Genomic DNA, 27,071 nt, shown 5'->3' on the forward strand with positions numbered 1-27,071 from the left:
ATGTCCAGAATAAGAAAATCCATTGAGATAGAAAAATTAATGGTTGCCAGGGCCTGGGGGAAGGGAAAAAGGGAGAATGACTGCTAGTGGTTTTCTTTTCAGTGTAGTGAAAAGGTTCTGAAATTAAATAATAGTGATGGTTGCCAAACCTTGTGAATATACTAAAAACCACTGAATTATACACTCAAAAGGGTGAATCTTATGGTATGTGAATCACAGTGCAATACACACAGACGCATACCCGTGTACATGAAGCATTGAAGCAGGCAGTGACAATACAGTGTGGTAGATAAGCCTACAAGAGGCCTAGCATGTAGTTGGCACTCAATAAGTATTTGTCAAATGAATGAATGAATGAATGACTAAATACTATGAGAGTAAAAGTACTATGAGAGTGAAAGAGAATGGTGCTGATGAAAGGAGACAGGCACAAGTACACAGTGATTCTAATCCAAAACCTTGTTAAAAAGCATAATTCAACCAAGTAAATTTGAACATCTGATAGGCTTTATTAAGTGATTCATGAATCAGGCAGCATCCCACCTAGCAACTAAAAGAGCTCTCCCATGTGTTGTACAAAATGAATTTATTTTATTTTATTTTTTTATAGGCAGAAAGAGGATAGGACTAAGAAGTTAAAAATGAGGGTGGGAACTAAGAAATGCAAAGGATGGGTTATTTTAGGCAAGGACACCTTCCCTTAGGAAAAGGCAGATTACCTCACCAGTATTGGTCAGGAAATTCCAGACTGACTGATTAAGATTATGGTCTGGGAGAGGTTGACACTGCTGTTAGAATCAGGTATTAAATCTAGGTTTGGTATTACGGGCTTTCAGCAGGAGTAATGCCACTTGGGACCTGTGGTTTTCTGTTTAACCTCCTAAAAGGTGAGCTGATTAGCCAGAGAATGAGGTGGAAGGGGAGAACTGTGTTTCAGGAAGAGAAGACTGCTCGAAGTCAAGGAAAAAGCATGTTTGAAGGCTGACAGCACATGGTATCTTCAAGGACCTGAAGGATGCAATACAGCTGCAATGAAAGGAGGTGGGAGCCAAAGATGAAGCTAGTCCTCAGGGCAGACAACAGGGTCCTGGACCATATCCTTAGGGGATGGGGAACTATGAAAGATTTATCACCTATAGTTAAAAATAACAATGACCAGCCCTGGCCGGTGTGGCTCAGTTGGTTGGGCATTATCCTGTGCACCGAAGGGATCCATACAGGAGGCAGCCTAGCAATGTCTCTCTCTCTCTCTCTCTCTCTCTCTCTCTCTCTCTCTCTCTTCTCTCTCTCTCTCTCTCTCTCTCTCTCTCTCTCTCTCTCTCTCTCTCTCCCTCCCTCTTACTCTCCCTCTCCCACTCTCTCTCAAAATCAATTTAAAAAATAGCCCTAGCCAGTTTGGCTCAGTGGATGGAGTGTCAACCTGCAGAATGAAGGGTCCCGGGTTCTATTCTAGTCAAGGGCACCTGCCAAGGTTGCAGACTTGATCCCCAGTAAGGGGCATGCAGGAGGCAGCCAATCGATGATTCTCTCTCTCATCATTGATGTTTCTATCTCCCTCTTCCTCTCCCTTCCTCTCTGAAATCAATAAAAATATTAAAAATAATAATCCTATATAATAAAGAGGGAATGTGCTAATTGACCCTCACACCGTCGCAAGATGGTGGCGCCCACAGCCAATAAGGAGGGAATATGCTAATTGATTGTCCTGCCCTCAAAGATGGCCACGACCACAGCCACAATATTGCAGCACCCAGTCCCCTCAGCTCCGCCGGGGCGCCTGCCTCTGGAGTCCCCCAGTCCCCTCAGCCCCCCAGCCACCCAGGGCTGGCCCAAGGCGCAGGCAAGCCTTGGATGGCGGCTGCCCAGGGCCGGCCCGAGGTGCAGGCAAGCTTCGGATGGTGGTGCCCATCTGCCCGGGGCCTCCTGAGGCTCAGGTAACCAGGGCCGGCCAAGGCTTGCGCTGCTGGCAGTGGCAGCAGCAGAGGTGTGATGGGGCATCACCTTCCCCTGATCGCCAGGTTGCCTCCCGCCCCTGAGGGCTCCCAGATTGTGAGAGGGGGCCGGCGGGCTGAGGGACCCCCCCACTCCAGTGCATGAATTTTCATGCACCGGGCCTCTAGTAATAATAATAATAATAACAATAACCAATGATTAATGAACACTGAAGATGTCAAGCCTTGAAAAATTAAGAAACTTCTCTCCTCCCCAAATAAAGGTCTATATATTATTAGCTTACATATTCATAAAGGTATTGGGTGGGAACATGAAACAACATAATGTCCCCTGGGAGTAGGCAGCAGGTTCTGGAGAGTTGGGTGACAGGATGGATGAAAACTATATCCTTACATTATATGCCTTTGTGTTTGCACCATGATTTACAGAAAGGTAGAGAGGTAGAAGTTTATATAAAGCACATACCACAAACACTCTAAAAAGTCACATAGCTGGTCAGAGCAGAGTTGGACTTCTAAGCTTTACAATGAACATGCTCACCAAGGAATTTTGAGGTGACAATTTCATGTTCTCTGCATGCTTTCCAAAGGGGTGAAGAAGATTAGACCTGTTTAACAGGTATAATGTTTTGTAATTTAATAATTTCCCCTTCAAGTTTCTATTTCCATCTCATGGTTACCACAAGCCAGTCTCTCATCTGGCACCACTGAACAGCTGAGACCTTGAACTCAGGTGAGGCCTTCACTCTCTGCAATGTGCCGACACTAAATTTAGGTGCCCTGTGGGACCCTGAATGGCCACCTTCCTCAGGCAATGCCCTTGTTATCTCCTTGTGCATTTATTCAAACGACAATACCCTCTCTGAAATGAAAATATTAAGATGCGAAAAGAATATTGGGAACTAGTTATGGTTATGGGGAGTAATAATCATGCTCTGTTAACCACGGTTGTTTCTGGTTAAAGAAAGGACATTCTAACCTGGCTGGGAGTGATACACCCCCAGGATCTGAGAGTTAACCTTGGACCTGGGAATCAACCTTGGAACGTGGTCCATTCTCATTCAAGAACTGCCTATTATCATGGAAAGATTAATAACCTTGTTGCCCAAACAATGAAGTCCTACTCCAGCCTGAATTGCCTACTTCCCCATTTCTATAATCCCTACTTCTTCATGTAATCTTTGTCCTACCCTATATAAGCAGCTGGCTGATGGGGGCTACAGAGCAGATTTTTGTGGATGACCTACTGACAGCAGTATTGGAATAAACACTCATATATGATTCAACCCTGTCTGCTTAATTGGCTCAAGTAGTGACAGGCAGCTCGGACCCATTGTTTGTCCAGTTACAATTTTACCCTTTAAAAAACAAAAAAAACAAAAACCATTTCTACCCTTTACATCTTAGAGAGAGAGAGAGAGAGACTCAAAGCATAGCAACAAGCATCCACGGAGACCTGCAGCCTCCGATTACTTTCAATTCGTCATTTGTTACATCAAGAGTCCAATATGTGTTTTGCTCTAAGTCTCTCCTGTGGGTTCTTGGTTTAAAGTTAATGGGTCTGGGGAAGTGTCAAGTCATTTTGGATACTCTCAGTGCAAAGATATCAGGCACAGAAATGGCCCCAGCTAGATTTGGGACTCTATTTTTTTTTAAAGCTTCACATCTTCATATTCTCGCTGACCCTGGGCAAGCTGCTCTTCTTCAGCTTTGAAACAGGGTTAATAAAGCACTGACCCACCTACCAGAATAGTCAGGAGAAAGAGCTCAATAAAACTGGTGTTGCCAAAATCTGCAAACAGGAGCGCATAACAATGCCGCAAAGCCCAGTTTTAAACATCTCTGGAAGCATGTAAGTCTGGGACATAAAGGGTTCAGAAAACGAGGGGAATGGCTTCTTAGGGCTCCTCCTGGGAAGCTGTGAAACCCGTGCCCTCCTCTCTGTCCCCATAAGCCAGAGGGTGTACAGGGCTTCCTATGACTTCGGAGGGAGCACCCTGCGCCTCCTCTGGGGATAGGCAAGTATTTTCCTCCCAAACCTCTCAGAGCATAATTGACATATCATGTTTTTATTGTTTTGCTTGAAAAGAGAAACTTAAACAGAGAAACTAGGGTAATGGGCAACCAAATGCACCTAGCAAGGAGCTCCAGCATGTGGGCACGTCCACAAATCTTTGTTGACTGATGAAGAGAGGGAAAAGGCTAGTGGGGGTTCAAGGCAGGATTCCAATATTCCCAGATGCAAACAGATGGAAGGGTCAGCTAACTCGACATTCTGCAGAAGAGGAAACAGAAGACTAGAAAGATAAAGGGTCCTGTTCAAATTTGCAAGGCTAGTTGCTGATAAGAGACAGCCAATGCCCTGGATTTCTAGTTGGCCACAGATCCTGCCTTCTTAGCAAGTTCCCTTCTGAAAAGACATTGTTTGGTGATAAGGGCCTTGTGGCCTGGTCAGCAAGTTGAAGTCTACTTGACAAGTGATGGGACTCCCAACGTTCCCCAGTCTCTGATTCAGACATGATATTCATATGTGGATCTCAGAGGTACTAGCACACAGCAATGAAGCAGCAGCCAGAGAGCTCTGGATTTGACCACATTCCAAGGTTGATTCCCAGGTCCAAGTTGTCATCAGGTTGGCTCACTTTCTTTCTTTCTTTTTTAAATATGTTTTTGTTTATTTTAGAGAGAGAGAGAAATATCAATTGGCTGCTTCCTGCATGCACCCCATTGGGGAAAGAGCCTGCAACTCCCACATGTGTACTGAGCGGGAATCGAACTGGTGACCTCTCAGTGCATGGGACGCCATTCAACCAATTGAGCCACAGTGGCCAGACTACCTGGGAATATTTTTAATTGATTTGAGAGAGAGAGGGGGAGAGAGGAAAATCAATGTGTGAGAGAGAAACATCGGTTGCCTCCATTTTTTAAAAAAAATATATTTTATTGTTTTTTAAAGATATATTTTTTATTGATTTACAGAGAGGAAGGGAGACAGGGAGAGAGAGAGATAGAAACATAGAAACATCAATGATGAGAGAGAATCCGGCCCCCTATTGGAGATCCAGCCCAAAACCTGGGCATGTACCGTTGACCAGAATCGAACCCAGAACCCTTCAATCCGAAGGCTGATGCTCTATCCACTGAGCCAAGCCAGCGAGGGCTCGGTTGCCTCTTATACCCACCCTGACCAGGGATCAAACCCGTAACCTTGGTATGCGCTCTGATCGGGAATTGAGCTCGAAACCTTTTGGTGTACGGGGACAACACTTAACCAACTGAACCACCCAGCTGGGCCAGAGTCCCCACTCTTTCATGATGACAGTGTGGGTGGGAGATGGAAAGGAAGGGCCCTAGAAAGCAGTTTGAAAGGTGTTCATGTTTCCTCTCTCAAAAATTCTACCAGGCTCTTTTCACATTTAAGAAAGAAAACATTGAGAGAACACAGAGCACTAAGGATTTGAAACCCAAAGTACTTTCTGTGCCTATGAACCATGACAAGCAGATTTTTGAGAACTAGACAAATATGAACTAAAGAGGAGGGAGTGGAGAAGTATTGTATAAATGCTCAGGCCAGGGCAAGCCTACTGGTTGCAGTGGGAAACAGATTACTATACTATATACATACTAGAGGCTCAGTGCACGAAATTCGTGCACGGGTAGGGTCCTTAGGCCTGGCCAGTGATCAGGGCTGATCTGCAGGGTGACCGGCGAGGCAATTGGGGGACAGGGGGCGCTGGCACCTGCCTTGGCTGGCCTGGCCCTGCCCCCCACTGCCGCTGCTGGTCGGGGCCTGTGGGCTGGGGGAAGCTCCTGCATTGAGCATCTGCACCCTGGTGGTCAGTGCTCGTCATAGCGACCGGTTGGTCAATTGGCATATTAGGCTTTTATTATATAGGATATAGACAGACAGAGAACTTTGGAATATACCTATAGCTACATCTATATCTATAAAATACAGTAAAACTCACCTGCCTAAGCAGGGTCCTTCCTAACTAGCCCTTCCCAACTTTTCTAGCTGTATTTCTTGCTGCAACCTGACAGATACCCTGACTATTTACTAATCACTCATTCAGTGGGTATTTATTGAGCAGCCAGGACATCTCAGGAAATAGGGAAATAAACAACTAAGAATACGGTGTGTTAATTAATTAATTCATATTGAGGACGATAAGGGATTCTATAGAAAATAATCTCACAGGGTGATTTGATCATAAATTCCTAACTAGGCAGGCTAGAATGGGTAGTCACACCTCAGGCATATAACTTTTTTTTTTTAATGCATTTTATTGATTTTTTACAGAGAGGAATAGATAGTTAGAAACATGGATGAGAGAGAAACATCGATCAGCTGCCTCCTGCACAACCCCCACTGGTTACGCACATGCCCTTGACTGGAATCAAACCTGGGACTTCTGCAGGCCGACGCTCTATCCACTGAGCCGAACTAGTTAGGGCAGGCATATAACTTTTTCTTTTTAAAACAACTTTTATTGACTTCAGAGAGAATCCTCAAGAGGGAAAGAGAGAAAGAGAGAGAGAGATCGATCTGTTGTCACCCCAACCTGGGATCAAACCTGCAACCTGGTATGTGGCCTGACTGGGAATTGAACCTGCCACCTTTCAATGTATGGATGACGCTTCAACCAACTGAACCACACTGGCCCGGGAAGGCATGTAACTTTTTTAGTAAAAGGTTTATCTTTGCCTTAAGCAAGTCCTGTCCATTGTTTTTTGGGTATCCAGGTTAACACACCTTTGCAATAAGGCTAACTACCCCTAAGAAAGCAAATACTACTATAATCTTGTTAACTATCCTGTAATCCAATCCCTGCCTTGCTTTCTCCCACCTTTATGTAATCTTTCTTCCCTTCCCTCCTTCCCTTTATCTCAAATGCATTAAAACACACACACACACACACACACACACACACACACACACACACATCTGCCAAACTGTCATTTTCCTGAGCATTGGAGATCTTGCTTCCTGGCAGTTGTCATCAGTTTGGCTCAAATAAAATCTTATAAAAATTCTTTACAGGTTTGGATGTTTCTTACATTGACAATATATTCCCATGTGATGGCATGAGCTACCATAGAAAGTATTCTTCATATTTCCTTCTCCCCGCCCTTGAACCTGGTTTGCAGTTTTCCCCCTTCCTGGCTCTCTGAGCTGAGGCCCTTCTCTCCAGAGCAGTCTTTGGCCTTTTGTGATGGAGAACTTGGAGGAAACTAGGAGGCAGGAAAACAGGCCAATACAGGAGGATGGAGGACAGGTCCTTAGGAGTTCTTTAAGGGCTGCAGTTTGTGAGAATAACTGAGAGATGGATGGGAAAGAAACAAAGGATTTTAAGGGAATGATTGGTGGTTCTGTATTCTATTCTGGGTGTAAAGAATTGCAAATAAAGACTGTGCATAGTTTTATTTAGAGAATGAGGAACGGAGGGAGGGAGGGAGACACACACACATTGGTCAGTTGCCTCCCGCACATACACCAACCGTGATCGAATGCACAACCTGGGTATGTGCCCTAACTGGGAATTGAAGTGGCTGCCTTTCTGTGCACGGGATGATGCTCAACCAACTGAGCCACACCGCCAGGGCAAGACTATGAATAGCTTTAAAAATTGCCTTTTGGTTTCATAGAAGGCACTATACAGCACTCTGGGGGCATAATTTTATATGCTTTTCACATTCACTTACTGGGTAAATATTCATGGAGTGCCTTGTATATGCAGTCACCATGCAGGGCTGAGCAAGACAGACCTTGTCCCAGTCCTACTGAAGCTTAAAAATATGAAACAAACACATAAATATTGAATTACAAATTGTGATGTATTTTGAAGGAAAGAAAGGAGCACAGTGCCATGAGTATTAATTGGGGAACTGCTTTACGCCTTTGGAATGTGTCCTGCTCTTCACACTTCAGGGTCTTTGTTCACACTTTTCATGCTGAAGTACTTTTTTTGGATAGTGTATTCTACTGAAATCCTAATATTCTTCTGAAAAGCTTAAATGTTACCTTCTTTAGAATGCTATGCCAGGTCCCCCATTTAGTCTGTCCTCTCCTGTGACATTGCTTGCAAGTCTTTTATGAAACCAAATTCATTCTGCCAAGTGCATACCTATTGTACAGTAATCAATTGTCCCAGTTTGTCTGGACCAAAGATTTCCTGGGATGAGTTGGCCAACCTAACTGTTGATAAGTCCCCATTATATCCAACAGTCCAGGAGAGAAGGGAAGCCTTTTTATCTCTATTCACACAAGGACTTGCACATAGAAATAGTGATGATATTAACAACAACAACAATTCACATTTGAGTATTGTCTACATTCTAGGCCCTGTGCTTAACGCCATACAACAACCAAATAAATGAAGTAAGTCATTCTCCCTTTCTATATAAAAAAAATGGAGCCCTAGCCAGTTTGGCTCAGTGGATAGAGTATTGGCCTGTGGACTGAAGGGTCCCAGGTTCAATTGCAGTCAAGGGTACATGCCTGGGTTGCAGGCTCAATCCCTGATGGGGGGCATGCAGGAGGCAGCCGATCAACGATTCTCTCTCATCATTGATGTTTCTCTCTCTCTCTCCTTTCCTCTCTGAAATCAATTATATATATTGAATCTAAGACAGTTAAGCCAGGATTTGAGACGGTGGGATAAAAGAAGAGAACCTAATCCCCACTCATGCTTATCACTGCAGTTCTCAAACTTTTTGTTCTCTAGACTCTTTTACATTCTTAAGAATTATTAAAGATCTCACCCCCATGCCCAGCAAACTTTTATATGGGCATCTATTGATAGTAACTATTAGAAATTAAAACTTAGAATTTAAAACATATTTGCTCATTATTTTACTTAAACATTAATAATACATTTTATAAGTGAAAATAACTATATTTTCCAAAACAAAAACATTTCAGTGGGAAAAGTGGCAAATCTCTTTAATGTCTGACTTAAGAAACCACTGGAGGAGCATTTTGAGATCTTCTCCCTGGCATATGTCATCTGTTTGGCTCAAATAAACTGTTATAAAGGTTTAAAAACAACAACAACCCAAACCACTGGATTCTCTCAAATCTGCTTCGACCATTCAGTCTGTTACAATATATATCATATGTAGCCTCTGGAAAACTCCATTGTACACTCGTGAGAGCAAGAAAGTGAAAAAGGTGCCAAAGCCGGTTTGGCTCAGTGGATGGAGCGTCGGCCTGCGGACTGGAAGGTCCCAGGTTTGATTCCGGGTCAAGGGCATGTACCTTGGTTGCTGGCACACCAGTGGGGGGTGTGCAGGAGGCGACTGATTGATGTTTCTCTCTGGTGGATGTTTCTAGCTCTGTCTCTCTCCCTTCCCTTCCTCTCTGTGAAAGGTCAATAAAATATATATTTTTTTAAAAAGTGAAAAAGGCCCTGACCGGTTTGGCTCAGTGGACAGAGCGTAGGCCTGTGGACTGAAGGGTCCCAGGTTCGATTCCGGTCGGGGGCATGTACCTTGGTTGCGGGCACATCCCCAGGTGGGGGTGTGCAAGAGGCGGCTGACCGATGTTTCTCTCTCATCGATGTTTCTAACTCTCTATCCTTCTCCCTTCCTCTCTGTGAAAAATCAATAAAAATATAAATATATTTTTTAAAAAGTGAAAAAGGCAAATAACCTCTTAGTATGATTCTCAAAATTGTTTTGGCTTCGGAAACCCCTGGGGTCCCTGAACACTTTGGCAGGTGCTATGGTACCGTATGAAACAATAACGACTTTATGGCAGACCTCAGGGGACGAGGTAACCTTTGGTTTGCACGAACGTTGGGTTTTGAATTGTAGACATCTTAGGCCTTACCGGGGCACCACGAGAAGACAGGGAGGACAGCATGTCCCTCACCTGGACCAAACCTTATTCTGTGAGCTCTACCCGGGTTACCCAAGAGTTTCCGACCTTGGACTACAACTCCCAACAGATCTCGCGGCAGCGGGCGTGTGTCAGCAGTTGCGAGGTGCTTGTGTGACTTCGGCCGAGTGACGGAAGTGGAGGGGGAGTGCCTGTTCCGGTAGACGCCGTGCCTCAATTGGAGGAACCGGGAAGATGGGGCGGAGCCAATGTTTGGGGTAGCCAATGGTTTGCAGTCAGGCGGAGGGGGGCGTGGCGTGGCAGGACTCACTTGCGGGCTGCGTGGGCCTCCCCGAATCTGGGAACGCGGGTTTGGGGGCCGGGACGACCCGGGTGGGAGATGGCGGCACGATGGAGCAGCGAGAACGTGGTGGTGGAGTTCCGCGACTCCCAGGTGAGCCGGGGGCCTAATGGAGCCTTCTGGGCATGCGCTCTCCCGGTTCCCCTCCCCCACGCTGCCGGGTCCGTCTGGGGGTTGGCGGGGCGGCTCCTCCAGCCGGTGTTGCGGAGATGCGCTAGGTGGTGACTGGGAGCTGTTAGACCTGAGAGTGCCTGCGGGCGGTGGGGGCAGGCACGAACACGGTTTTGGGGTTACTTGCGGGGGTTTGGGGAGTGGGGTCTGCGGAGTGGGGTCTGCCTTCTTGGGACGCCGAAGCGCAGAGATTGCTCACGAGTGAGTGACGAGGGGTGGCTTCCCAAGGCCAGGATGGTGAACTAGTCGGTGTTTGCTCCTCGAGGCTGGGGGCCGCGCTTAGTGACTTTGGGCAAGTCGCAGAACTCTGAGCTTCAGCAGTGGAACTTAACCCACCTCACAGGATTTGGGGGGAGAGTTGATTTAAAAAAACAAAACAAAACACCGTAATGCAAAGTGCCTATTTCAGTGCCTAAGCTTTCAAGTGGTTGCTGATGCTAGAAGAGTGGAAAATCCCGTATAGTGAGTGAAGGGGAGTGTGCGGTGCAAATACTGCCTGGGTTGAACCCTGCTCAGTCCCTAGCCTGACCTCACCCTCTGCGCATTCGTTTTTCTCACCTGTGAGAAAGTGTGAATCATATCTACCTAATAGGGTTGGCATGAGAATTTGGAGGTCATACATTTAGAATGTGTGGCACAGTGACAGGCACAAGGTAAGCCTCCAAGAACGTTAGCCCTTACTAGGGATTTTTCTGTTTCCTTTCTTCCATATGCCAGGCTGTGCTGTCATTAATTCAGGAAAGAACCACACATGATAAGTAGATGTTATCCCCTTTTTCCAAATGGGGAAGCTGATCCTGGTTTGGCTGATCCTGTGACGTGACTAAGGCCTCCCGTTATGTGGCTGAATTGGGATTTGAACTCAGGCATCTGGCCCTGGAACTCTTCTTGGCCTCATTACACTACCCTGCATACTGTATGAGCCTTATCATACAGTTGTTCCTCAATAAATATCATACCCACCCACCCCTCCCCTAGCACCTAGGACAGTGTCTGGGTGATACTCTTTTTATTCACATACTAGGGGCCCAGTGCATGAATTCGTGAACCTTGAACTGTGGGTTGCGAGGCTGTGGTGGGCATAGGACAGTGTCTGGGTGATACTCTTTTTATTCACATACTAGGGGCCCAGTACATGAATTCATGCACCTTGAAAGGAACTGTGGTCTGTGAGGCTGCGGTGGGCACAGGGGTGGGTCTCGGCCCATCCTCCACACTCCTGTCCAGACCCTCCTGCCACGGCCCTGCCCCCTGTCTGCTGGCAGCCCCACTCCCACCATCGTCATTCCAACACGCTGGTGGCACTGGCCCTGCTCGCACCCGCTGACGGCGCGGAGCGATTGGGGCCGGTGCCAGCAGCGGGTGCAAGTCCGGGCGGGACTGTGGTGCACGGGAGCAAAGAATTTTCAGTAACCACCAGAGTCTCGCCCTGATGACAGTGACCGGCGCCCTGCCTTGTTCTGGCGTCCCCGCTCACCTGCTCCCCCATCCCGCCGCGGCCGACACCTGCCATGTTCCGCGCATGCCCCCTGGTATTCAGCGCATGTCATAGTGACTGGTTGTTTGGTTGTTTGATTGTTCTGCCGTTCGGTCTATTTGCATAATAGGGTTTTATATATATAGATTTCTGGAATACTTCTTGTGTGCCAGGCTTTCAATTCACTCATTTATTCAACAAGGACTTATTGAGCTCTCGTGGCCAGGTGCACACTGAGTCTGGCACTCTGTTGATACTCAGGTGATTTATTCTGAAGGGAAAATGGGTTACAACAAGGGGTGATGTGGTTTCTTCTTTCTAAAACCCCATCCCATTTTGCTATAAGGACAATTTCTGAAGGAGCCACCCACCAATTTGCTCTTTGGTGCTCTCTGATGCATAGTTCCCATGGAGAATTTGAGTAGCAGCATCCTGATGAAAGGATTCTGAAGCACTTACCACTGTCAGCCTGGTGTCTCCTCTCCCAAGGGATGTGCCAGACTCAGGGGAAAAAAAACCCATATTCCTGTTATTTATATTGTTAATTGCTTTCACTGGGGACTAAGAGCAAAATCATGTATGGTACTTCTGAACCTGCTAATTTGGAAGCTGCTAATCTGTGAACCCTTTAATTCTCATAGAAACCCAGGCAGTCTCACCCCAGCTTCTCTATAGAAATGTAATTGAAGAGACCTACAGGGAGAGAGTGCTGACACATATATTAGGATGCTATGAAGTAGTATCAGATAATTAATCCGAAACAGCCATTGTCAAAGTAAGAAGACAAAGTAAATTGGGTAATTTAACTACCTTGTGGGAGTTTCTGTTCTTTCTGATTTTTCTATTCAGTGGGAAGGGTACATCTTGGCATGAATTAGCATGGTTTTGTGGTTGAATCTGGTGCTAATTAGGAGGGGTAGGGACCCATTTCATGAACTATTTCATTAATGTAGAAACAAAAAGTTGAAACTCTTAATATTGTCTTTCGGAAAAGAAAGCCCAAACAATAAACTTTTAAAAACCCCTCCTCTTTAAAAAAAATCATTAAAAAAATTAAAGCTTTTAGGTTTTCCAGTGAAAAACCCCAGCCATACCCTGATCGGTTTGGCTCAGTGGATAGAGCATCAGACTTCGGACTGAAGGGTCCTAGGTTCGATTCTGGTCAAGGGCATGTACCTTGGTTGCGGGCACATCCCCAGTAGGGGGTGTGCAGGAGGCAGCTGATCGATGTTTCTCTCTCATCGAGGTTTCTAACTCTCTATCCCTCTCCCTTCCTCTCTGTAAAAAAGCAATAAAAATATATTTAAAAAGAAAAACCCCAGCCGGAAAGGTGAAGCTCTTTAACAGCTTATACAAGCATCATCCACTTTGTGCCTTGAGATGTTACTGTCACCAGTTAATAGTGAAGAACCTGTGCTACTTGGCAACTACTCTGAAGTGGTCCCTGGAATCAGTGAGTGTTGTTAGCACCGTAAGAAAATTTAGATAAAATCTTCTGGGGCAACACCATCCAGTGATGATGGAAATGTAGCCATTGAACACCTGAAATGGGGCTAGTGTAACTGAGATACTGTATTTTTCATTACATTTTCATTAATTGCCATTTAAATAACCACTTGACTATTGGCTATGGTATTGGAAAGTGTAGTGGAGATTGGATAGTTTCCACTCTCAAAGTGAGGTAAGGTGGTGGAGTGTTAACAAGTCTCTAACTCAATAGTAAAAATAAATTTAAAAAATACTACAGGATATGATTATTGTATGATGATAGGAACTTTGGACTCAAAGAACTCAACTCTGCCGAATGGCTCGACTTCAGCATCTGTGAGATAGCTCAAACTCAGTATGTCCGAAGTAGTTGGACATACTCTGGGTCCTTCTCTCCTTGCACCCCAGCTTTTTTCCCCTCATCTAATACACCCTCCAAATAGCTAGAGTGACTTTTAAAAATCCAGGTTTATTGAGGTATAATTAATGTATAATAAAGTTTACCCTCTATGTGTACAATTTGATGACTTTTGACAAGTGTTTGTAGTCCTGTAGCTACTATAATTAAAACATAGAACATTTTTATTACTCTAAAAAACTCCCTCGTGCCCCTTTGTAGCCAGCCTCCTTTCCTTATTCCCATCCTCTGGTAGCTTGCTGGTGTGATATCTATAACAAATGGAACATACGGTATGTTACCTTTTTTTAATCCTCATCCGAGGATATTTTTCCATTGATTTTTAGAGAGAGTGGAAGGGAGGGGAAAAGACAGAGAGAGAGAAACATCAATTGGTTGCCTCCCGCATGTACCCCAATCAGGGCCTGGAATGGAGCCTGCAACTGAGGTACATGCCCTTGACCGGAATCGAACCCGGGACCCTTCAGTCCTGGGGTCATGCTCTATCCACTGAGCCAAACTGGCCAGGGCCAGTGTGTTACCTTTTGAATATGGCTTCTTTCACTTAACCTAGTGCTTTTGAGATTCACTCATGTTTTGAACCTATTATTTAGTCTCTTCCTTTTTATTGCCCAGTAGTATTCCAGTGTATAGATAGATCATAATTTGTATTTTCCAGTTTTTGGCAATTATGATTAAAGCTGTGATAAAAATCAAGTGATTTTTGTTGTGTTCCCCCCCCCTCCTTCAAGGTGACTTAAATATATATATATATATATATACATATATATATATATATATATATATATATATGTATATATATATATATGTTGTTGTTGACTACTTTTAGAGAGGGAGGGAGGGAGGGGGAGAGGGAGAGGGTTGGAGGCCCCATCTTTATTTCATGCCTTTAATCTATAAATTACACAGTAGAGTTCTGAAAGTGACATCTCATTTCACTGCCTGCCTTTCCAGTCGGGCTTTTTTTCTGCTCATGACTCTAGTGGAATGAAGGATGCATAATAAATACTTTTTAGCCTCCAGCGAGAGCACTCTGGCTTCTTGTCCCCAATATTACCTATGACATATTTCATGAGGGTGTTCGAGAGGGAGAAACCCATTAATGAGACCAGTGAGAGTGAGGAAGAGAATTTCTGGTGATTTGTGAGTGTAGCATCAGCATGTGGACTCTTTCTTGATGGTTTCTAGAGTAACTTAGAGCATTTAATAACTAAACAGTAGCACAAACTGTTTCAGATAATGCCCTGAAAATGCAGCAGGAGTTGAACCTGTCCAAATAAGAGAATTTAGGGCTGTAGCTGCCATGATTAAAAACAGCCTCATGCTTTAGCCTGAATGCAGCCATTTTAAAAAATGTTTTTATTGATTTTTTTAGAGGGGAAGGGAGAGGGTGATAGAAACATCAATGAGAGAAACATCATTCAGCTGCCTCCTGTATGCCCCCTACTAGTGATGAGCTCAAGACTCTGGCGTGTGCCCTGGCTAGGAATCAGACAGGTGACCTCTTGGTGTGTGACACTCAACCAACTGAGCCACACCGACCTGGCCTAAATGTAGTCATTTGATTGGGTGTGGTCTCTTGGGAATTAGACATTGGATCCTGAAAAGATGATGCTTCCTAGGAATTGGGAGACCTGGGAAGGAGATTTCTAGTGAAAATGGTACTAGAAATCTCAGATTAAGTGGAAACTGGGTATCTCAACAAGAATATGATGTGGGTTCAGTAGGGCTGGTGTTTGAATATTACCATTGCCATTCAGCTTGGAGGAGGAGTCTGTGCCCTTTGCAAAGGCATGGGTAGTGTGTGTGTGTGTGTGTGTGTGTGTGTGTGTGTGTGATGATGATGGTGGTGGTGGTGATGATGATGATGATGATGTCTGATGTCCCAGGTCAGGTTTTGCTCTGAGTAGCTCTCTTTGCTCCAAGTTAGTCAGATTCTCCAAGGGCTCTAGGACTTCTGTCTCCTCAATTTAGAACATGCCAGTATTGGTTGTGAGTAGTCCTGGTGTTGAAGGAACAGACAGCAACTGCCCTATTGTGGAAGGTGAATGTGAGATTTGGATAAGAACTAGAAAGGGATAAAACCTGGGGAATGCCTTAGCCATGAGAAGAGGAAGAAGAAGCCACGGTGACTGACTACCTGCCTGTCTTCTCCAACCTGAGCTGGCTTTGCTAGCAGAACTAAGTCTGTTTTCTCTCTCACAGGCAACGGCAATGTCTGTGGACTGTCTCGGGCAGCATGCAGTGCTTTCTGGGTGAGTGAGCTTGCTGTTTGTCTGCCATGACTTCTGGGAACAGATGGAAAATTAAGAGGTTTCTGGGAAATTAGAAAATACTCTTATATTTAAGGGTTACGATCATAGGGTTTAGTTCTGCTATCCTATTGACCTCAGGGGTACTGGTAGAGATGATTTGCAGTTATTTTTGTCTCTGCTCTAAAAGGTAAGCAATAAAATTCCTTTGAAATTTTAGTGACTGGTCTTGGAATTGCAGTTCTCTGTTTACTGCATGTACTCTTCAGAAGGATGCCAGCTGGTATAGTTTAACAGGTAGTTACAAGGATTGAAGGGATCCTGGTTCTCGTTTGGCAGTGCCATTAATTATGGCATTTCAGTTGCCTCCCTGGACTCAGTTTTCTCATGAAAGAATTGGATTTCATCATGAATAAATTGAACTACCTTATTTCTATAGTATCTTCTGGCACAAAAATTTTTTAAAATGTTTTTATTGATTTCAGAGAAGAAGGGAGAAGGAGAGAGAGAGAGATAGAAATATCAATGAGGAGAGAATCATTGATCGGCTGCCTCCTGCACCCGCCACACTGGGGATTGAGCCTGCAACCTGGGCATGTGCCCTTGAACGGAATCAAACCCGGGACCCTTCAGTTTGCAGGCCAATGCTCTATCCACTGAGCCAAACCAGCTAGCCCGATTGTCTTCCATGAGCTAAACTTGATCTTTCTCTTTCCTCCAAAGCTAGAGTTAAACTTTTCCCAGATAAGAGCTGCCTTTCTTATAGATATACTAGAGGCCCAATGCATGAAATTTGTGTAAGAGCAGGCCTTCCTTCCCCTGGCTGCTGGCACCGGCTTCCCTCTGGCGCCTGGGACCCAGGCTTCCCTCCAGCCGCCGGCAGGCACCCAGGACCCAGGCTTCCCTCCGGCTGCCAGCAGGCACCCGGGTCCCAGCTTGCCTGGCAGCCCCGGCTTCATCTGGAAGGTCGTCCGGTCTAATTAGCATATTATGCTTTTATTATTATAGATTCTTATTTTAATGGGTCTTTAAAGGAGAATGAAGATAAATGTGTGTGTTTATCTTCTGTCCTGTATTTGCTCTGGAATGTCTCTGAACTCCCCTGTTGACAGGCACCTCATATATGTTTAGCTCTTAGCCTTTTCCTGTTTTTTGTTCTAATGGTAAGATGCCAGCTGGCCAGAGGTTCTAGATCTTTGTTCTGCAGCAACTTTTTTTTTTTTTAAATATATTTTATTGGTTTTTCACAGAGAGGAAGGGAAAGGGATAGAGAGCTAGAGACATCGATGAGAGAGAAACATCGACCAGCTGCCTCCTGCACGCCCCCCACCGGGGATGTGCCCGCAACCAAGGTACATGCCCTTGACCGGAATCGAACCTGGGACCTTCCAGTCCGCAGACCGACGCTCTATCCACTGAGCCAAACCGGTTTCGGCTGCAGCAACTTTTTTATTTTTATTAATATATATTTTTATTGATTTCAGAGAGGAAGGGAGAGGGATATATATTTTATATATATATATATATATATATATATATATATATATATTTTTATTGATTCTTTACAGAGAGGAAGAGAGAGGGATAGAGAGTTAGAAACATCGATGAGAGAGAAACATCGATCAGCTGCCTTTTGCACACTCCCTGCTGGGGATGTGCCCGCAACCAAGGTACATGCCCTTGACCGGAATCGAACCTGGGACCTTTCAGTCCGCAGGCCGACGCTCTATCCACTGAGCCAAACCGGTTTCGGCTGCAGCAACTTTTTAGAGGTTTCGGAGTTCTGTGAATTTGTGTCCTACCTATGCATTCCTTCTTCTCCCTTAACTATCCGTCTTAGGGTTTCTGCTAGTTTTCCATGCCATTTTAACTTTCCATTTCCTATCTTTTCTGATTAGGGACTATTAATCTTTTCCTTCATTTTTGAGCCCATCTATATTCATTGATATCCAGGGGCTTGGAATACTCTCTAACAATGAATTGTTAGCCAATGGCTGCTGAAATGTTAATTTACACAGCAAAAAAAAAAGGAAAAATAAGTGAACACAGGACATCCCTGTTCTAATTTCATTTATATTGATTGGTACCTTGAACATTATTGACACTTAATATGTTATTTTTATTATTATTTTTTTGTTGTTATTTCCCCTCCTGTTAGATTTCATTTAGTTTCCCTTTCAGGTAGATGACTTGTAAGGGAAATTGAGGTTTTCCTACAGGATATTTGGCTAAGTGATAAGTTTAATTTAACACGCATTTGTTAAAGCGTGGTAAACACTGCGCCTTAGTGATTCTGGACATATGAAGATATTCGAGACTTGGTCCATACTCCAGACACCTAGTTGGTTCAGGATGAGAGTCCTAACATTAGTAGTTCTGCTACAGAGATAAAGGCTGCAGTCAAAATGCAAACCACATATTGGGAGTAATGTAGAAGCAGTGACTGTCGCTCTGGGGCATTGGGAAAGGCTGGGAGAGGGGCAGGGTTGGAGCTGAGTGTGGTGGGAAGAGGTCAGACTTGTGGTGGGGAAGACGATCTCTAGAGGAAGACTCACAGGGATGCAGCTCCTGCTTGTCTAACAGCCACCTTAGTTACTCGTGTCACTTGCATGCCTTTCAGAGTAGATAAATGGTCAATATATCTGGGGTTTTTTTTGAGCACTGCTCACAAATCATATGTAATTTTAAATGTATTTTTCTATCTTAATGCTAATGCGGTTATAGTGTCATCATGATATGTTGTTCTCCTAGCCGCCGGTTCCTGTACATCGTTAATCTAGATGCCCCTTTCGAAGGTCACCGAAAGATCTCTCGCCAGAGCAAGTGGGACATTGGAGCTGTGCAGTGGAATCCTCATGACAGCTTTGCACACTACTTCGCAGCTTCGGTGAGTTTATTTAAGGACTATATGAAAAGGCTTTTAAATGTGTGGTCTGGGGCTGAAAGGTGTATGTCCTATGTAGAGAAGAGAATGTAACCCTCATTTCTCAGGTGGAAAAGAGGTGTGGGTGGTCCTAAAAGGAAGATAGAGGTTATGTATATGAAAAGGTTTTATTGGTACCATAGGTGTCAGACTTCGTATTTCTAAGGATTGAATCCAGATTTGCAAGGGAAAAGGTAGATGGCCTCTACTTCTTTGTGTGATGAGAACCTGTTTTCATTAGCAGCAATGTCACTAGCCAGTGATGCTGAAACACGTTTTGAGGAGGAACTAGTGAGCTCAGCTGTGGTTGATCCTCAGTGCTTTCAGAGGGATCAGAAGGTTCCATATGCCCTTCCACTCAAAGGAAAGGGTTCTTTCTTTTTTTATTTTCTTTTTTAAAAATTGATTTCAGAGAGAAGAAGGGAGAGGGAGAGAGATAGAAACATCAATGCTGAGAAAGAATAATTGATCAGCTGCCTCTTTCACAACCCCTGCTGGGGATTGAGCCTGCAACCCAGACATGTGTCCTGACCAGGAATCGAACCGTGACCTCCTGGTTCATAGGTTGATGCTCAACCATTGAGCCATACCACTTGGGTTCACTTCTTTTTTTATTTTAATATTTTTTTTATTGTTTAAAGTATTACATGTAGTAGTACATATATCTCTTTTTTTTCCCCCCATTGACCTTCCCCTAGCCTTCACTACCTCCTGTCGCATGCCCTCATCCACCCCGCCCAGTGTCTTGTGTCCATTTGTTGTGCTTATATGCATGCGTACAAGTCCTTTGGTTGATCTCTTTCCCCCCCTTCCCAACACATCCCCGCTTTCCCACTGTAATTTGACAGTCTGTTTGGTGCTTTACTGCCTCTGTATTTATCTTTTTGTTTATCAGGTTATAATGTTCTTTAATTTCCATAAATGAGTGAGATCATGTGGTATTTTTCTTTCATTGACTGGCTTATTTCACTTAACACAATGTTCTCCAGGTCCATCCGTGCTGTTGCAAATGGTAAGAATTCCTTCTTTTTTATAGCAGCGTAGTATTCCATTGTTTATATGTACCATAGTTTTCTAATCCACTCATCTGCTGATGGGCATTTAGGCTGTTTCCAAATCTTAGCTATGGTGAATTGTGCTGCTATGAACATAGGGGTGCATATATCCTTTCTGATTGGTGTTTCTGGTTTACTGGGATATAGTCCTAGATTGGGATTACTGGGTCAAATGGGAGTTCCATTTTTAGTTTTTTGAGGAAACTCCATACTGTTCTCCACAATGGCTGCACCAGTCTGCATTCCCACCAGCAGTGCACGAGGGTTCCTTTTTTTCCATATCCTCGCCAGCACTTGTCGTTTGTTGATTTGTTGATGACAGCCATTCTGACAGGTGTGAGATGGTACCGCATTGTCATTTTGATTTGCATCTCTCGGATAATTAGTGACTTTGAGCATGTTTTCATATGTCTCTTGGCCTTCCTCCTGTCTTCTTTCGAAAAGATTCTATTTATGTACGTTGCCCATTTTTTTTTTTTTTAAATATATTTTGTTGATTTTTCACAGAGAGGAAGGGAGAGGGATAGAGAGCTAGAAACATCGATGAGAGAGAAACATCGACCAGCTGCTTCCTGCACACCCCCCACCAGGGTATGTGCCCGCAACCAATGTACATGCCCTTAATCGGAATCGAACCGGGACCTTCCAGTCCGCAGACCGACGCTCTATCCACTGAGCCAAACCGGTTTTGGCAACGTTGCCCATTTTTTTATTGGATCGTTTATCTTCCTTTTATTAAGTTGTATAAGCTGCCTGTAGATGTTGGAGATTAAACCTTTATCAGTGATAACATTTGCAAATATGTTCTCCCATTACAGTGGGCTTTCTTGTTGTTTTGTTGATGGTTTCTTTTGCTGTACAAAAGCTTTTTATTTTGATGTAGTCCCATTTGTTTATTTTCTCTTTAGTTTCCATTGCCCTAGGAGCAGTATCGGTGAAGAAATTGCTTTGGCATATGTCTGAGATTTCTCTGCCTGTGGATTCCTCTAGTATTTTTATGGTTTCCCATCTTATGTTTAAGTCCTGTATCCATTTTGAGTTTATTTTTGTGTATGGTGTAAGTTGGTGGTCTAGTTTCATTTTTTTGTATGTATCTGTCCAATTTTCACAACACCATTTATTGAAGAGACTGTCTTGATTCCATTGTATGTTCATGCCTCCTTTGTCAAATATTAATTGAGCATAGTGGTTTGGGTCGATATCTGGATTCTCTATTCTATTCCATTGGTCTATATGTCTGTTCTTGTGCCAGTACCAGGCTGTTCTGAGAACAGTGGCTTTGTAATACAGCTTGAAATCTCGTATTGAGATCCCACCTACTTTGTTCTTCTTTTTCAGGATTGCTGTGGCTATTCAGGGTCTTTTTTTATACCAGATGAATTTAGGGCTCACTTCTTTTTAGTATATATCTAGGAGTGGAATGGCAGGGTCATGTGCTAAGTCTGTGTTTAACTTTTTGAGGGACTATGAAACTGTTTTTCTGTAGTGACTGAACTGTTCTACAGTCCCACCAGCAATGCATAATAGTTCCATTTTATCCACATTGTCACCAAAAGTAGTTACTTCCTGTTATATTTAAATTAAAAAAAAAATTTATAGCCATTCTAATGAGTATAAAGTGGTACCTCACTGTGGGTTTGATTTGCATTTCCCTAATGACTAATGATGTTGAGCATCGTTTCATGGGTCTGTTGTCCATTTGTATATCTTTTTTTTGAGAAATATTTATTCAAGTCCTTTGCCCATTTTTGCTTTGGGTTGTTTGTCTTTTTGCTTTTAAATTGTAACAGTTCTTTTTAAAAAATATTTTTCTTGGTTTTGAGGTTACTACATGAACAGTAAGTCTTGTTCATTCCCAAAGAATGTTGGAGAGAGAGGAAGAGAGAGGGAGAGAGAAAGAGAAATATCGATCGGCTGTCTCCTGCACACCCGCTACCGGGATCAAGCCTGTAACCTGGGCATGTGTGCTGACCAGGAATCGAACTGGCGACCATTTGGTGCATGGGATGACACCCGACTGAGCCATACTGGCCAGGGCTGCAATAGTTTTTTATATACTTGGACACTAGACCCTCATCAGATATATGATTTGCAAATATTTTCTGTACTTCTGCAGATTCTTTTCACTTTCTTTTTAAAAAATTTTGTTTATTGATTCTAGAGAGAGATAGAGAGAGAGAGAAACATTGATTGTTGTTCCACTTATTTATGCATTTATTGATTGACTCCCATATGTGCCCCAACTGGGGATCGAACCTGCAATCCCGGCACATTGGGACAAGGCTCCAAACAACTGAGCTACCTGGCCAGAGCCTTTTCATTTTCTTGATAATGTCCACATAAAAGTTTTAATTTTAATGAAGTTCAATTTACTGATTTTTTTTTTCTTTTTGAGCATCAGTTGATTAAGCCTCAGTTGCCTCATCTATATGAGACATGGTGATGACACCCAGTGTGTAGTGTGGTGAGAAAGACCAGAGGACTCGTCTGTTAATGTGCCTAGTTCATTGAGCAGACCCTTTGGAAATGTCAGGGAATATTGTAAGATGAAGGGAATTTCTTTTCACTTAGTCCCAGTGGAAGCTATTTTGAATCCTAATCTTTTCACAGCAATCTTACTGATTTAGAATTGGAATCAGGCATTTCAGGATAAAAATCTCAAAGTGTTATCCTTCTATATGACTCTGAACTAAAATGAAAATCAGTCGTATATATATTATTAAACAGCCTATTAGTTACCTTTATTCACTATCAGTGTGTTTCATAAACTCGTGATAGTTAAGGAGCCTTTGCCAGTTTGTTGTGTTTTTAAGTGAAATATAGTTTGATCAAAGCTTTCTTCTTTTTTTCCTGTTGTAACTATTGTTTCTATTGGCCCATTTTTCTGTGTCGTTCTGTTTAAGTCTTTAAGAAATTTGAGCCCTAGCCGCTTTGGCTCAGTGGATAGAGCGTTGGCCTGTGGATCAGAAGGATCCCACGTTTGATTCCTGTCAAGAGCATGTACCTTGGTTGCAGGCCCCTCCCCGGGCCCTGGTCAGGGCTCCTACAGGAGGCAACCAATCGATGTGTTTCTCTCACATTGATGTTTCTTTCTGTCTTTCCCTCTCCTTTATACTCTTTAAAAAAAAAAATCAATGGAAAAAATATCCTTGGGTGAGGATTAAAAATTATAATAATAAATAAATAAATTTGATATAGGCTTGTTTTAAGTAGTCTTGTGCAATTTTGCCTTCTTGGACACCCTTTTGATGGTGTTTCTGTTCTTTTTCTTGTGCATCTGTGCTTTGAAAGCATCAGTTGATAGGTAGGTTGACTCTAGGCACTCGATAATGGTAAGAGTGAGCTAAAACTACCTGGTGTGCCAGCAGTTGGAGAGAGATGGGTGTGTGACCTTCAGAATAGGGAGGAGGTTCCTCTAGTGGTCGGGGGACATCTCCATTACCCTTACTCACATGCTCAGTCTGTAGGATCTTTGCCGTGTAAGTTAGTTTCGACATGGCTTCCCTTTCTTGGCCTTAAGCAGATTGGGGTGAGAGCATGTATCCTGATGCCTTCTTTCCCTTGTTTCTTTTCAGAGTAACCAACGGGTCGACCTCTATAAGTGGAAAGACGGCATTGGGGAAGTTGGCACAACCTTACAGGGCCATACTCGTGTGATCAGGTAGGCACCAGCCCTCTGCAGCGCCCTGGGGAGCGAGATGAAAACACCCACCTCCTCCCACAGCTTGATTCTCTGTGTTGTGTTGGCCCTGGGTGGCTGTTAGGTCGTTAGACAGTACTGAGGTGATGGCTTTCACAGTGGAAAACACTGGTATTTAGGAACCAGCATTCATGTAGTATTAACCCTGATCCCAGAAAATACTTAGACAGGTACAGAGTAAGGATTAGAGCTGACTTTTGCCACGGGAGGGAGAAGTTATGCCATAATCCCTCAGGTCATAGTCGGCGGTGGCCAGGAATGGAGACATCCGGGAGCAGCCTGTGCCCTTTCTCCACAGCTGTGTGTCACCACATAGAGCTCCTGCAGCGCAGCCCATCATCCAGACACGCAGTTCCCTTCCACTCATGGCCTTCCAGTGGCCTCTGAGTGCCCCCTGACCCACCCTTCCCTGCACCCCTGTTTCTGGGTGGAGAAAGCTTGTTCTGGGAAGTAGCAGCAGGGAGTGCAGGGGTGGTGAAGTGGACTTGGAAGTGGTGGGAAAGGCTAGACCCCTGCCTCTGCTTACTGTTCATGTAGTAACCGCCTTTCTAGACGTGAGGGCACGAGTAGGGGACCAGAGGCCTGCTGGCAACATGGCAGCTTGCCACTGCTAAGGGACATTGGATTTACTCACTGTACCTGTGGTTGAGTCTGATTCAGAAAATGAAAAGTCAAAAACTTTCCTTGTTTTGTCTGTCCAGTTTGTGCCTGCATGTGTGCGTGTGTGCATGTGTGTTTTAAGTTGAAACACTCCATTTCTGTTCCGGAGCACGTGTAATATAGCTGGAGATGACCGGGAAGGACCTGAATGTTTCTTTCCGAGCTCAGTTAAGTCTTGTTCATTCCCAAAGAACGTTGGAGATTCCCAGCCTAAACCGTGTTAAGAGGCCCATTACAGTGACTTTCTGAAACCACTGGAGACTAAATCTGCTACTTCTTTGGAACCAGACTCTGAATTTTTTCTCTCTTCATTGTTCTGTTTATTTCTGTGTTCCCAGCGACTTGGACTGGGCAGTGTTTGAACCGGATCTCCTCGTTACCAGCTCTGTGGACACCTACATCTACATTTGGGATATCAAGTAAGAACGCTAAAGAGGCATAACCACATGGTTGTGCGCGATTTGGTAGCTTCATTTTAGAGATCGGGTGTCTTAGTTTGGTTCCCCCTAGAGGGCAGACCCTGAGACAAGGATACTTTGCAGATACATATTTAGGAGTTGAATGAATGTGGTAGGGGATAGAGAAGAAACAGGATGGGGAAGGCCACAAATAGAGGGCGCATTATCCACCTGTGTACCTCTGTGAACCGGTGAGGCTGAGTCTTACCTGGGACTGCTAGGTGCTAGTGTAAAACTCCCTCCTCAGAGACATCCCACGCCGAGGGCTAAGGAAGTGGGGGTGCTGTTCACTGTCAGTCATTGGTTGTCCCCAGGGGCCTTACTTCTCTGCACTCTGTCCTGTCATAGCGGTTGCCAAATGGTCTTCTAGGGAGATTTTTGGCATTTGGAAGTCAGGATGGAGTTTACTGAAGTGGCAAGTGAGGGCGGGGAATTTTGATGGGCACAGACACACAGCTGCTGCTGCAGGCAGTGCTACAAGACACTTCTGCTCAGCTCTTTACTTGCTCTTTGGGAGGCTTCAGTTCCCCATCTGTGAGCGTGGCTGAGGGCCACCTGGAGAGATACTCTTCATGGGGTAAAGAGCACCCAGCCCAGGCCTGGCACCTTGTAAGTTATTTTTTTTTAATTAATTTCTTCGAGGAATAGTGTGTGAGGGAGGAGGAGAAAGAGGAGGGGGAGAGAGAGAGAGAGAGAGAGAGAGAGAGAAAGAGAGAAACATCGATGGGTCGATGGGTTGCCTTCCACACATGCCCTGACTGGGGATCGAACCCTCAACCTGGGTATGTGCCCTGACTGGGATCCAAACCCACTACGCCTTCATGTACGGGCTGATGCTCCAACCAACTGAGCCACACCGGCCAGAGAACTTTGTAAGTTCTTTTTTTTTTTTTTTTTTAAAGTTTATTGTTGAAAGTATTACAGATGTCCCCTTCTCCTCCTCCCCCCCCATTGACCTCCTCCACCCTGGATCCTTGCCCATCCCCCCGCCAAGGCCTTCACCACATTATTGTGTAAGTTCTTAATAAATGTCACTTCCCCTCTCGCTTTGTAAAGCAAAGTTCTCTTTACCGTAACAGAGGTGACTGACTAGTGTGTATAGTCTGTAGAGTCCCGGAGATGGTCACTTTTTGCCCTCCCCAGGCTGCTCTGCTCCCAAATGGCAGTGGCTTGGTGACACTTTACACTGAAAGGTGGACTGTAGGTAGAAGACAGGCCAGGTATTGAGATCTGATGGACCAGTGAAAGGGATTCTAAGGGAGCAAGGGTGTGTACGGCTGACGTCACCAGCATTCCCTCTAGGTTAGCACCTCAAGGTGCTTGAAGCTCTCTTTTTTTAAAAATTGAATTTATTGGGATGACATTGTTCACAAAACCATATAGGTTTCAAGTGTACAACTCAGCAAAACATCATCTGCACACAGCATTGTACACTCATTGCCTAAAGTAAAGTCTCTTTCTGTCCCTATTTGCCTACCTCCACCTACTCCCACCCTACCTACTCCCACCCCCCTTTTCCTCTGGCTATCATCACACTGATGTCATATATATATATATATACACACACACACACACACACACACACACATATATATGTGTATATTTATATATATATATATATATATGTGTGTGTGTGTGTGTATGTGTATATATATATTTTTTTTTTTTGGGGGGGGTTTTTTTTCCCTTTTGTGACTGACTTATTTCACTTAGCATACTGTCTTCAAGGTTCATCCATGTTGCAGCATGTGACAGAATCTCCTTCCTTTTTAAGGCCTAATAATAGCCCACTCTATGTATATAACGCATTTTGTTTATCCACTAATCAGTTGATGGACACTTGGGTTGCTTCCACCTCTCGGTTATCGTGAACACCCAGAGTAGTTTTTTACTTTACCTTTGAAATGCTTTGGTAAGATTCTTGCAGAATTACCCCTCTATGACTGTCCACTTGTTCCATTAAGAGAAATGACACCAGGAAGGTATTCTTTTGGCTTTTTCTGCTCTTACATCGGGGTCACACAGGCCATGCTGTGCTCTTTTTTTTGTGTGTGTTTTTTGTTGTTAATCCTCAATGGAGGATATTTTCCCATTGATTTTTAGAGAGAGTGGAAGGGAGGGGGAGAGACAGACAGAGAGAAACATTGGTGTGAGAGAGACACATTGATTGGTTGCCTCCCTCACGTGCCCTGACCAGGGCCAGGGATCAAGCCTGCAACTGAGGTAGGTGCCCTTGACTGAAATCGATCCCGGAAACCTTCATTCGCAGGCCGACGCTCTATCCACTGAGCCAAACCAGCTAGGGCTCTTTATGCTCTTTCTAAGGCTCTCACATTC

The 27,071-nt window shown here is 44.2% G+C and overlaps 2 protein-coding genes across 2 annotated transcripts in view; one reads left to right on the top strand and one right to left on the bottom strand.

Moving 5' to 3' along the window:
- Positions 1-27,071, bottom strand: part of ZFP1 (ZFP1 zinc finger protein) — an 837,904-nt gene that overhangs the window by 154,369 nt on the left and 656,464 nt on the right. The gene's annotated exons all lie outside the window — the stretch shown is intronic.
- Positions 10,106-27,071, top strand: part of WDR59 (WD repeat domain 59) — a 73,614-nt gene continuing 56,648 nt past the window's right edge. Inside the window, exons 1-5 of the mRNA XM_008139662.3 lie at positions 10,106-10,225; positions 15,892-15,941; positions 18,690-18,825; positions 23,492-23,577; positions 24,615-24,695. Of these exons, the coding sequence (XP_008137884.2) occupies positions 10,172-10,225; positions 15,892-15,941; positions 18,690-18,825; positions 23,492-23,577; positions 24,615-24,695 (407 nt within the window). The 5' untranslated portion in view covers positions 10,106-10,171. The remainder of the gene's footprint in view (positions 10,226-15,891; positions 15,942-18,689; positions 18,826-23,491; positions 23,578-24,614; positions 24,696-27,071) is intronic.

The sequence above is a fragment of the Eptesicus fuscus genome, chromosome 21 (assembly GCF_027574615.1).
Source record: "Eptesicus fuscus isolate TK198812 chromosome 21, DD_ASM_mEF_20220401, whole genome shotgun sequence".
Classification (NCBI taxonomy): domain Eukaryota; kingdom Metazoa; phylum Chordata; class Mammalia; order Chiroptera; family Vespertilionidae; genus Eptesicus; species Eptesicus fuscus.